Genomic DNA, 13522 nt, shown 5'->3' on the forward strand with positions numbered 1-13522 from the left:
CATGATGCCTGATTAACCTTCCGCCACTTTTAACGTTATTTTCACGAGATTAGTAAAATAACGTCAAAATTAGTGCAATTTTACTTTTGCCCACCCGAGGGTTCACACATATATACATTATATGCGCGCACCGCAAGCAGGGCGTATACCACCTACTCCTACACCTTGTAAAATTTAAGCCATCACAGCCCGTGTTTTCACTTTTATAACAATTAACATTGAAATTGCAAAACACAGGGATTGTTTATGTAGTTTGTTAAAATACACAAACTTTTATGTAAAATTGCATTAATTATATATACAGATGATGATAAGATATTCACAGCACACACCAAATGGATTCAAGCTCAACCAGGCTTTCAGAACCCTTTTTATCAAAACACGGTGATCCGTCAGCCGAGCCGGTGAGCTCACAACTGGAGGAGATACTATCAGACACGAGTTTAACTTCCTATCGGCGATTAATAAAGGCGACGACTGTAGAACTTAACTGCTTGTTCTGGCTAGCAGGTCCAGCCATCATAGTGTATTTATTGAACAACGTGACATCACTATCGACCCAAATCTTTTGCGGCCATCTCGGTAACCTTGAGCTTGCGGCAGCTTCACTTGGCAACAATGGGGTCCAACTTTTTGCGTTTGGGATCATGGTAACATAACAACAAAATAAAACACAATAATTTACTTGCTTATGGTCTTTTCTTTTTGTTTTTAGCATATTATAAAGTTGTACACATAAGACACGACTCTCAAAAATCTAAACAGATTATTAAATAAGTTCATCGCACATGTAAATAAATCATTAATTTTGTTATTTATTTTTCTTTTAAATTTAAAAGATGAATTAAACGTATAAAAACTTAAAATTTAGACGTGTTGAATGATTCAAAAGCTACCTTTTAATGATTCAAAATAAGATTACTAAAGAAGCTCTAAATCAACAAAATTTTAAAGTTGAAAATTAAAATGTTTTATAATCCAAGTTAAAATTTTGATTAGTATTAAAGATTATTCTTCCTTTGTCGTTTTCGGGATATTTTTAGTTAAATGCACGCTGCATAGTAAATGCATTTGCTTCCTTTTTTATGAACAACTACTTAATTGTGTGTTATGACACGCACTACGCAAATTTAGAGAGTCTCGTTGTCCTACTTTAGTTAAACTATGTCATCTTAACCGGACTCATGTTGTCTTTAGAGTTTGGCTTAGGCGTTGCCCCAAAAATTCATACCGCCGGCTGCCACTTGACAGTTGTTCTGCCCTACAAGGGCAGAACTCTCCGGCGTAACACACGGTTAAACGGAAACCTGGATAGGCTTGGGATTCGAACTAACAGTCTCACAAGAGGCCTAGCTTAAATCATTTATTGTCATAATCCATAAAAAGTGATACAAGGATCAAACTTGAGTATTCAATAAAGAACCCCTAAACCTCCTACCACTATGCCAAAAATGGAGATTACCATTTTATCAAAAATATTTTAGACATTTCAAACACTTCAACTAAGATAATTATACATAGTTGTAAATTTCGTAAATTTGCGGCATGTATAATACGCATTCTTTTTTTCTAAAAGTTGATCTAAACAACTGCGAGAAAAAAAATAATAAACCTCAAACGTTTAAGTTTATATGATTGGTTCATATTTTTAAAACTATTTTTTTATTGCATTTAAACGTCTAAGTTGTATACATAAAAACTATTAAATTAAATTTTATCATATACTTTTTATAACTATTACCTGCATGGCATGTCTAAAATCTAAATTCTGAACCTGTGCAACTTTTATAAATAAGTGAACTTATATTCGTTTTAAAATATACTCAAAGAGATGAACAAACATTTACATTTCAATATTTTATGTTTTGAAAATTTTAAGAATGAAAAGTTAATCATTTATTTTTTTCTATTTTGAGAAAAGTATACTCTTGTTTGTGTGTGTGTATGCCCACATAATGACACTAACACAAATACATCACACAAATGCAACATATAAATGCGTACATACTTATATAGTTAGAATCAAAGGGGTGAGTTTATTGAGGAACGGGGGAATCCCCTTCCTAACCTTTGATCATTTTGTTACTTTATCATACACTTTCGATCACCTACATCACATCATTTTCGTAAGGGAAAAAAAGCCCTCCAAGAAAATCAATTAAAAAATTATAAAGCAAAAAAAATGAAAAAAAAAAACCAAAATGTTTATCTACCATCCCCCGTTCCAAAAAGAAAAATATATCGGTTTAGCTTTTAGGGATAGTTTTTTAGGGGGTTTAGGTTTTCCGGGTTGGGGGTTAGGTTTTTTAGGTGGGGGTCGGGGTGGGGGGGAGGGGCTTTTCTTGTATACGTGACGGTGGAAAGACAGCAGGAAAAGAAAAATCTATAAATAAATTGTAACCGTCACATTGAAACTCACATTGTCTTGTATACGAGTAAAAACATAATTTGTTGATGTTCATGAACACTAAATTCCATGAGATAAACGTAGGTTGGTTTTTAAATTATATGTATGTATGTATCAATGTATGTATAGAAGATATAAAAGAGGGTTCTAGTAAAAAACAATTGTGTTGTGAGAAGTGTGAGAAGGCTTTAAAATAAAGTCCACCATCTAAATATGGCACTATACTATTGAGATAGGAAACTATACAATTTTTTTAGAAACTACCGATCTCAACTACTAAATCGTTGATCCAAGAGCCTAGATCTATTCTTATTCTTCTTACAAAAATATTGTTTTCTACATTAACCCTACCCGATATTATATATATATATATATATATTATTAAATTTACATTAAAATTATAACAAAGCGTGTTGTTTTACATGTAAAATCTTAAAGAAATGTTGTTTTGCTTATAAAATGTTAATGAAATTTTTTGTTTTACGTGTAAAATGTTAATGAAAAATGTTATTTTACTTGTAAAATGTTGATTTTTACATGTAAAATCTTTTAAAAAAAACTGTTGATTTACATGTAAAATGTTAATGTGATTTGTTGTTTTACGTGTAAAATGTTAATGAAAAGTGTTATTTTACGTATAAAATATTAATTTTTACATGTAAAATTTTAATGAACTGTTGTTTTGCAAGTAAAATGTTAACGAGATTTGTTATTTGCGTGTAAAACGTTAATGAAAAGTTTTATCTTGCCCCCCGCACCCCCCCCCCCCCTCTGTTTTTTTTTTTTTTTTTTTTTTTTTTGAAACGAGGGATGCTAGATACACATTTTAGTTTTTTTACATTTTTATTTTCCGGTTTCTTCGGTTTTATAAATTTTTTTAATTATTTTTTGAATTTTTTTGAAGGTTCTTTTTTCTTGGTATATTAGTTTTTAATGATCCTAACTATTGCCTTTTGGTCACTGTTGGTCCTAACTAATGAATTGGCTACTAATTGTCCCAACTTTTAAAGTATTTGTTTCTAACGGTCTGCAACTAACAGAATCCTAACGTCGTTAGTTTCCGGTCACCGGAAAAACGGTTTTGGCGGAAAACTCAATTTTTTTCCCAAAAACTCAACATTTTCGTCCCAAACATCTTGGTAACTTCGTATCAGATCTTTAGGAACCTTTTTCTAGTAAAAGCCCCAATTATTGAGGTCGCCGGAAACCTTAGAACCATCGCCGGAATCGGTTGATGGTGCTCAAGTGGTGGTAATTGGTTAGCAGTGAGTCAATTGGAGGTGGTTGTGGTGTTCAGGTGGTGTTTTCCGGCAACAAATTTGAATTTTCCAGCCAAAAACGTTTTCCCGACGACCTGAAACTAACGGCGTTAGGATTCTGTTAGTCTCAGACCATTAGGAACAAATACTTTAAAAGTTGGGACCATCAGTAGCCAATTCATTAGTTGGGACCAGCAGCGATCAAAAGGCAATATTTAGGACCATTAAAAACCAACATACCGCCCACCGGGGGGGGGGGGCGATATCGCCCCAATATAGCTCTCTACCCCCCCCCCCCCCCCCGGTGGGCGACAAGAAAATTGGGCTATAAACCACCACACCTTAAAATGTAAATCTCATCCCCTTGTTGATGTGGCGTCACGTGTCAAAAATCACCCCCCCCCCCCCCCTTCAATGTAGCTCCTCCAGTACACATAGCCTTAGTATAGAATATAAGTAAAACTATGGTTTTTTTTACGACAACTTTCATTTAATTCTTGTTGCCTGTAGAATCTGTATACAATATCCGCTTAACATACAATATTTAAATGTTTTGACTTTGCTAATTGACTACAAACCCAATACCCCATTGGTGAAACTACGAGCTTAAATTTAATAATTTACTCTTGATATAAAGATTTGTTTATAAACAAATTGTTAAATTCTTTTTAGCTTGGGATGGGGAGTGCAGTGGAGACATTATGCGGGCAAGCATATGGAGCTCATCAGTTTGAAATGCTTGGTGTTTATCTTCAAATATCAACTGTACTTCTAATGGCCACCTCAATTCCACTTATGTTCGTTTACATCTTCTCTAGACCACTCTTGATCTTAATCGGTCAATCCAAGGAGATCGCCACTGCAGCTTCATTGTTCATCTTCGGTCTCATCCCCCAAATCTTTGCCTACGCAGCCAACTTCCCTATCCAAAAGTTTCTCCAAGCTCAAAGCATTGTAAACCCAAGCGCCTACATTGCGGCCGTGGTTCTTGTGTTTCATCTTCTATTAACATGGCTTGCGTTGTTTGTGTGGAGCTGGGGCTTATTAGGAGCATCTCTAGTGTTGAGTTTTTCGTGGTGGGTTGTCGTTGTGGCGCAATTTGTGTACATATTGAGGAGTGACCGTACTCGTAACAAGACATGGACTGGGTTTAGCATGCAAGCGTTTTCTGGACTTTGGTCTTTCTTTAAATTATCTGTGTCGTCTGCTGTAATGTTGTGTCTAGAGGCATGGTACTATCAGGTTTTGGTTTTGATAGCAGGTTTGCTCGAAAACCCGGAAATCGCATTGGATTCGCTGGCTATATGCACGACTATACTTGGATGGGTGTTGATGATTTCATTCGGATTTAATGCGGCCGCCAGGTTTGTTAAGTTTTTTTTACACCAATACTAATTATAATATTTCAACAAAAACTACATGTGTTATTCTATAAATCATTAGGTTCAGTCTCTTTTATTCTTTAAAAATTTGTAATAAAGTTTCACCACTTTTTCATGTAGAAAAAATTACAAAAATAAATAGATTAATCAGGTTAACCTATAAATCATCAAGTTAGTATGAACATGACCTGTTAATTTAAATGTGTTTGTGGCTACTTTGTGCTAGAGGTGCCAATCATGACTAGTTGTATAGTTGAATGATTTTGGGTTGATGGGTTACGTTGATGAGTTGAATATATGAAGCTAAACATGGCCTATGTAATTATTCGTGTCAAGCCTCAAGGACACCATCCTAACTTAAAATCATATCGCGTGTCAAGTCGACTTAATGTAATATTAATTTTGAATATGATCGAGTATCTTATGGCGAGTTGGCAACGACTATGACTTCATCTCAAGAATTTTTTTTATTATTTTTTATAATTGGTGTGTTTTTAATTTTTAATTTTTTAATTTTTTATTATTCATTCTCCATTAACAAAAACATTTTTATATTTAGTTTGAGATTAGAGAAATCAAATGAAAATGATCAACAAAATGTTATCAGATTTTAAATAAGATACTCTAAGATCTAATTATGAAGTATAAACTATTTTTAAAACTCATAAACTTAAGCTTGTTGAATGGCCAACTCATTTATTAAACATCTTGTGTTTGAGTTTTGCGTCTGAGTTGATACTTTAACAAATTGAGTCGTACGTGCTCGGATTGACTTGTATTCAACCTCAACTAACCTAACTCGTAGAGACGAGTTAAATAAAATCCATGATTTATTTTAAAATTTGAATCGTCTCAAAAATTCACAACCCACTAGAAGTCGCAAGTCTTTTTTTAGTGACTTATTGATGTATAATGACAGTGTGCGAGTTAGCAATGAGCTAGGTGCAGGACATCCTAAATCCGCAGCTTATTCTGTAGTAATAGTGACTCTCAGCTCACTGGCGGTCTCTTTGATATGTGCCGTAATTCTCCTTTGTGTGCGAGATTACATAAGCTATGTTTTTACCGAAGGTGAAACCGTTGCAAATGCTGTCTCGGAACTTACCCCTCTCCTTGCACTCTCCATCATCCTCAATGGCATTCAACCCGTTCTTTCAGGTAAAATTCAATAGCATTGTTGGATGCTTGATCATAATAAAACCATCACTAATTATTTGTTGATGTTATTATTATTATTATTATTATTATTATTATTATTATTATTATTATTATTATTATATTGGAGTTGGACAGGGGTTGCTGTTGGATGTGGATGGCAAGCATTCGTTGCATATGTGAACGTTGGATGTTATTATGTGGTTGGAGTTCCGCTTGGTTCGTTGTTAGCCTTCAAGTTTAATCTTGGTGCTAAGGTACCACAAATATTATTATTATTATTATTATTATTATTATTATTATTATTATTAACCAAATAATTTACATTTTAAGCATTTTTTTTATTTGAGTAAAAACTAAAAAGACATGTACTTTGAATTTTTATCATATGTTCTTTTTTTTTTATGAAACTTAAGGGAATATGGTTGGGCATGATCGGGGGTACGACGTTGCAGACACTTATTCTACTATGGGTTACGTTTCGAACGGATTGGGACAAAGAGGTAAGTATTTTACAACTTTATATGTACACATGCTAAAAAAATAGACTTGATATCGTATAAAGCGAAACTTATATAAAATTTTCAGGTAAACAAATCAAAAGATCGAGTGAATCAATGGCATCACAAGAAGCAAGAAGCTTTGATAAGTACTTGAGGCAATTGCATCTTAAATCGGGAGCAATTAATATAAGTAAAAGTGTGATGAAGTTTTATGATTATCCGAGTTTAAAATTGACTTCATAAAAATGGTTTTATATTCCTCCAAGCTTATGTTTTTCTTTTTAAGTTTTCATTATTGTGTATCATTATTAAATGTTATTGTTATTGAAGAAACACTAAGTGAACCCTGGACAGATTATGGATAATCTGGGGGTTAAGTAATGTTTCCCACGAGGATGAGGTCTAGCAGAGAAGGTTGTTCTTCAGGGGACCTGCAAAACAGACACCGTAAGCTCGTCACTGAGAAGGGGGGGTTCCTCCTTGTGACCACCCTCCGGTGTGAGAATCAGACTAGATTGCTCTGAATATAAGAGTATATTAAGAGATTGCTAGATGAGATTGAGATATCAGATGATGTCCTTACCATTCCAAGGTGTTGGAGTATTTATAGCCGAATGTAGGTTTCCTAGAAGGTACAACCGGCTGAATAGTATTCCTGTTCCACCAACAGTGGACTACGCACAGGCCATGCTGGTTGGTGGATAGGCTACGGCCAACAGTAAAGGTCGGCTGTATACTGTTCCTTTACTGCCGGCTACGCACTGTTCCACCAACTGTAGGCTGCGCACGTCCCATCGTAAGGGTTGGTGAGTAGGCAGCGGCTAATAGTGACAAACAGTACTAGAGGGTGCTCCTCCTCGTATTGTTGTCGGTGAGCTGTCACCCTGTGATTGGTTCATGGGTTGCTTTGGTCAAATTATCTGTTCCGCCCATACCTTAGTAGGTATAGTACGAAAGACCTTCCAGAAGCATACGGACTGGCTCATTTAGGCGGGAGTATTCCCGCCTTGCTCATTCCTTCATGTGACTACTGAAGTAGCTAATGCCTTGTGCTTGTAGCCTTGCTGTTAGTGCGGGTAGCCTTCCCTAATGGCTTGTATCCGCAGCTGCGGGAACAGGCGGGGTACTTCACCATTGGGAGGCTTTCCCTGCGGGTACAGCTGGCGTACTGCGCGTAAGGTTCTTTGAGCATGGTGGGTCCTGCTGGAGCAGTTGGTCATTGCGCAGACGTCCCTGTTCAAGGTGAGTCTTGCGGGTCCAACTGGACTCTGCTGGGACCTACCTCTTCAGTTATTATATGTTTTAACATATCATTATTATGTGTGTTTTTCTACTGTTATTTTTGTATTAGTTTATGTTATTAAACATTTAAAATCCAGTATTGTTATTTAATACTTAAATTAAATTTTAATGTATATTAACAGTTTAAATATATTTAATATGAAAAACATTTTCAATAACTCTTTTTTAATAAAAAAACATTTTTAAGTTAACTTTCAGTTACCGATTCACTACGTGTAAAAGGATCGCATGCTTACAACTTTATTTTTTATTTTTAATAAATGCAATATCTCCATAGTAACGACCGGGTTGACAGTCGGTACCGATGTGCCCCTCGGTGTGTTTTAACATTGATATCAAATAATTTGGAGCCTAGAGATTTCAAGGTGTATACATAGTGATTTTCTTCCTCATAAGATTGATTGTTCGAGTTTTACTATGAACAAAGATGTAGAAGTGAGATTAAAGAGTTGTGAGTTTGTCGTTTTGAAGAAAATAAAACAGCATTGTTGTCAACAAATTCGTAGATAAGAGCAACTCATATTCAATAATGTAGGGGTTAGGTTATAACAGAAAGTATTGTTTTTGTAGGAAGAATAAGAAGTAATCTTGTTCATTAATTTTGGATATGGATAGTTGAGATTAGTTTATAGGTGAAATCAATTATTATATATGGGGAAGGGCATAATAGAATAAGAGCATTCACATTCAATCCAACAAAATATCTGAGTGAAGTTTTTATAATGTAAGAAGTGGTTTAGGGTGTTGTGAGCGAAGTAGAGAGAAATGCAGTGATTTTTTTTGTATATTTGAAAAGTTATTGTTCATACCCTATAATTTTTTAATATATTTTAAAAGTAGTTGTGAGTGAAGAAAAGATAAATGGTAATGATAAAGGTATAAAAAAGTATTTTTTTTAATTGAAAAAAGAGAGAAAATGTAGTTATTTTTAATGTAATTTTGGATTTTGAGATAGGGGATTGTCAATTCCCCCCCCCCCCCTCCAATACTTTAATACGTCCATAACTTTTTTATACGACATTTAAAAAAATAAAATTACCATAATAACGAGTGTTTTTTTATCTTTTATATGAGTACCATATTACTATATAAAAATAAAAAATAAGTGGGTTTTATACAAAATGTGTTTTACAACAGTTGTGCTTTATTAAATTGTGTTTTTCATTGTATTTTTTTATTTTACATTGTGTTTTTTTGTAATGATTCCATTGTGCTTTTTCCGGCAGAAATTATTGGCGACTTTTCCGGCTAAAAAAATTCCGACAACTTTTTCAGCGAGAATTCCGGCAACTTTTCTGGTGAGGTGGTGGCGGTGGTTCTAGGAGATGGGTAAAGATATAAGTGGGCTGAGATTAATTAAGTGGGTTTTTAAGATTAAATTGGTCGACTAAAATGCCCTCCTCTCTAGTCTTACTAGGAAAAACAAACTTTTTATTTAAACTCAACCCTAATAATATATTCACCATTAAGGTACATAATAAATACATCTACCTTTACCTAAGGTTTGAATCAAATACAAATGAAATTAACGTGCTAATCATGAAAATCAAGTAGAGTAATTATATATACACGCAGAGTAATTTTGTAATTACATCATAGTGTAATTACATAATAACTCTATGGTAATTACTCTACTTGTATATATAAGAACTCTACTTGATTCTTATGATTAGCACATTAATTTTATGTGTACTTTAACTTTACCCCCTTTACTTATTTTAATAAAATAAAATAATTAATTATTACACATGCCATGTTATGGTTTATTCCGACAATGATTTTCCCGCTCATCCGATTATCCATACTTCTACCAACCAGATTTAAAACCCACTTATAATAACCAGACTAAAATCTATAACCCTAACTATCGAATTCTTTGTCAACACTGATCTGTACATAGCTGTTACCTCTTCTTCATATGCTAATTTCAATAAGGAACCAACTCTTCAATCGGTGCTTTGTCATCAATCATTCAATTTCGATTTTAACAGGTATCTGATTTCACGGTATCGTGTTCGATTTCTTGCTTTCAATTTTAACGTTATGAATCAAAATCGCTATCTACTTATCGGTATATTTTTAGGTTTCATCATTAATTTGAATACGGTAGTTTCGATTCCCATTATTGAGGTTTCAACTGTATGCATTTAGGTTTCATATTAATTAGGCATTTTGAATCTTAAATTCAAAATATTCACATACTGTATTGAAATATATGTTTAATTATGTCTATAATTTGATTACATTGCCTGTGATTTTGACTGATTAAAGTGATTAAATATGATTCGCATCACCAGCTAATATTTTTTATCATCCTCACTAATGTTTCTAATCACACATATGTTCTATGATGTTTGTATTGTTTTGTTTTCTCACGGGTATGTATATATATTATTCTTATGATGGTTCTGTTATGCGCGTCTAACTTACGTATGTGTTTATTCTTGGTAGATTCAGAGCAATTATGATGATGTTGACGCTGTAAATTTATTTGCATACACTTCAATGTTTGTAGTTTTGTAGATTAAGTATGATGGTCCGCCATGATGATATGCCTACTTCTAACAATGTCAAACTTGAATACATCCCATGGGTTTAATGGCGATGAGTGTGCATCTGCAACCATGGGTAGGTAATATATTGAGGCACGTGTTCTTGTAGAGTTGGGTCTGTTATCTGATGAGATCCGGGTAGCTTTCTGGCAGTCGGGCCGTGGCCATGGCAATTTTAATCATATTTCAGGGTGGTTGGCTGAACTTTCAAATGTGCTCTAAGTCTATGTTCCCGAGTTTCATTTAAAGAAGGAAAGAGAATGAAAATAAGAGACGGAAGAAAAATGTAGTGTTCTCGAGTTTCATTTAAGAAAGGAAAAGGAAGGAAAATTTAAGGGGCATTTACATATATCCTCTTGCTAAGTTTCCTTATTACATATTTACACATCCCTTAAAAATCAATTACATATTTCCCCTCTCTAAACCACACATATTACATATCTTGTCATTTCATTAAAATTAGCTAATTAAATGACTATTTTACCGTTAATGACATAATTAAATAAGTATTTACATATATCCCCTTCCTAAAAACATCAATTACATATCTCCTCAAGTTCAATCCAAACCGAGTCGATGCTAAGACGAACATAACGAACACTAATAAACCGATTGGCATCGAACTTTTTAATCAACAGTCAATATTAAAAAAGTTTTGGATTTATTTTTCTTTACAAACAAAAATAACTCAAATTAAAAAAGAAAAGTAGTGGTAGTTATTTATGGCGGTGATGAGATGGTCGGAAACCGAGTCGATGCTAAGACGAACATAACGAACACTAATAAACCGACTGGCTTCGAACTTTTTAATCAATAGTCAATATTAAAAAAGTTTTGGATTTATTTTTCTTTACAAACAAAAATAACTCAAATATAATAAAAAAAGAAAAGTAGTGGTAGTTATTTATGACAGTGATGAGATGGTCGGAAGCTTGCTGAAAAAATCGAGCTTTCAGGAAGTAGGTTGGAGAAGATGATTTGATGGTGTGGATTTAACTCTACAATTACTAATATAACTTTGTTTTTTAATTAATTTATTAATGGTAAGGGATATGGGTAAATTGGTAATTTGATATGAAAGGGGGAAATATGTAATTGTTCGTTTAGGTGTGGAGAAATATGTAATTAAGGGTGTTAAATAAGGAGAAATATGTAAAAATCCCAAAATTAAAAAGGGGTGTTCCCGAGTTTCATTAAAAGAAAAAAAAGGAGGGGAGGGGAGGGGAGAGAAAATGATAAGTAAAATAAGAAAATTTGTATCTTTCTAAATTGGAAAGATTTGAAAGGAAAAAAAATTGAAGAGAAAGAGAAGATACCAAAAGAAAAGATATTGATTTTATTTTCATATAAATATCTATAGGAGATGAACGATTAAAGGGGACCATGAAGGGCAATTATGGAATCCCGGATTATGCGGTCAAATTGGTAAAAATATTAAACCTTTTCTTTTCTATCAGGAGGATTTTCCACACAATGCTCGCCATAAGGATATGTATCTTTGTAGGTAAATTATACATTAAAAAATGGGTGATGTTGGCCTTGCAATTATTGGGAGGACGAATGGAAATGTAGCCATATGTAAAGCCTTTTTCTCTTAACTTTTTAAAATTGATCAAACAATGTTAAATAGTGAAACTTGGAGGCTTAGACCACCATGGCATTGTTTTAGACGCGTCTCGATCCTTTAGAAGAAATTAAATTGGCTGAATACATTTTGTTAAATCAAATATATTTTTTTTTCACGTAGTCTGCAGAATGCAGATGCTTCGGTTGATGCAGATTTACGTTGTAATTGCATTTTATGCTTTTGCAGGGTGAACTGGTCACTTCACATATATGTTTTAGAGAGTATGGTGTACTTGATTTTGGATTTGGTATTGCTAATAGTCGTTGGGTATTATTATCTCTCGTTTCGTATTGCCAATATTTTCGTATTGAAGTCAAGTGACTAAAGCTTTTGCTTTTCAATTGGTGAGAGGGAACTCAACCAAATTACTCAACTACCCCACCCATGATAATAGAATAATAGACCATAACCTATTTGCACGTCTCATTCTAGTACCAAATTGCAGATATCTTCACCAAGGTCTTCTATGCATCATTTTTGACGGTTTTCAGGCCAGTCTCCAACTCTTCATGTTCAGAATAATAGAATTTATATATGTTAGGAATTATAATTGGTCTATTATTCTTCTATATCTTATCTCTAAATATGAGATATTTATTTTTGTTTTGTATTGTGTATCTTGTATCCTATATATAGGACAAATGAATAAGAATTTTAAATTAAATGATCTTTCACATGTAAAACTGATAGGAAGAAATGAAGAAATTAAAAGGTTTGCATTAGGGATTTTATATTACTAATTTAATTCGTATTGTATTCATTAATTCTCCCTGATTGTGTTATTCTTTTGCTTTTGATGTATGATGATGATAAACATTTACAATCCTTCATTTTTAACAGATGTTGGATGTTGTAGCCTTAAGCTGATTGATCACAATTAGAACTGACAAACTTATAATAAATAGTTTTTAGGGGCTTACAACGGGTTGGCCAACAACATGAAGAAATCATATACCGGATTTCTGAACGGGTTAATCTAAATTATAATTTATTTACAGGTAGCAAAAAAAGTTTGATTTACAAAAATGGGTTAAGTTAATTTATATGCACTACAGTCTTCTACATGATTATGCACCTATTATGTATCTATACTTGCAATTTATTATTTGGATTATCTTGTATATTACACGGGTTCTAAAGCTAGTTGATGTGTATATAATAAATACATCTGCTAACAAATTTTAGCGAAGCATATGTAATATCTTGGATCTTTTGTATTTGTTTACCCGATACGGGAATGTAATTCGAACCTTTTGTATCAATAAAAAAACTTGAATTTTATTTGTTTTAACCTATTTCATATTCTCACAACTCGTCTAACTGTGCTTAAAAATC

The 13522-nt window shown here is 33.4% G+C and overlaps 1 protein-coding gene across 1 annotated transcript; it reads left to right on the top strand.

Moving 5' to 3' along the window:
* Positions 1-335: 335 nt before the first annotated feature.
* Positions 336-6957, top strand: LOC143549205 (protein DETOXIFICATION 40-like). The gene is made up of 6 exons (XM_077040165.1): positions 336-650; positions 4339-5030; positions 5968-6206; positions 6342-6460; positions 6620-6706; positions 6792-6957. Exons 1-6 carry the CDS (start codon positions 336-338, stop codon positions 6858-6860), a joined length of 1521 nt encoding a protein of 506 aa, XP_076896280.1. The 3' UTR covers positions 6861-6957.
* Positions 6958-13522: the final 6565 nt, after the last annotated feature.

This window comes from Bidens hawaiensis, unplaced genomic scaffold (genome assembly GCF_021521415.1).
Source record: "Bidens hawaiensis isolate Kalapana, Puna unplaced genomic scaffold, B.hawaiensis_p1.1 tig00015448_1, whole genome shotgun sequence".
In the NCBI taxonomy this organism is placed as follows: Eukaryota; Viridiplantae; Streptophyta; class Magnoliopsida; order Asterales; family Asteraceae; genus Bidens; species Bidens hawaiensis.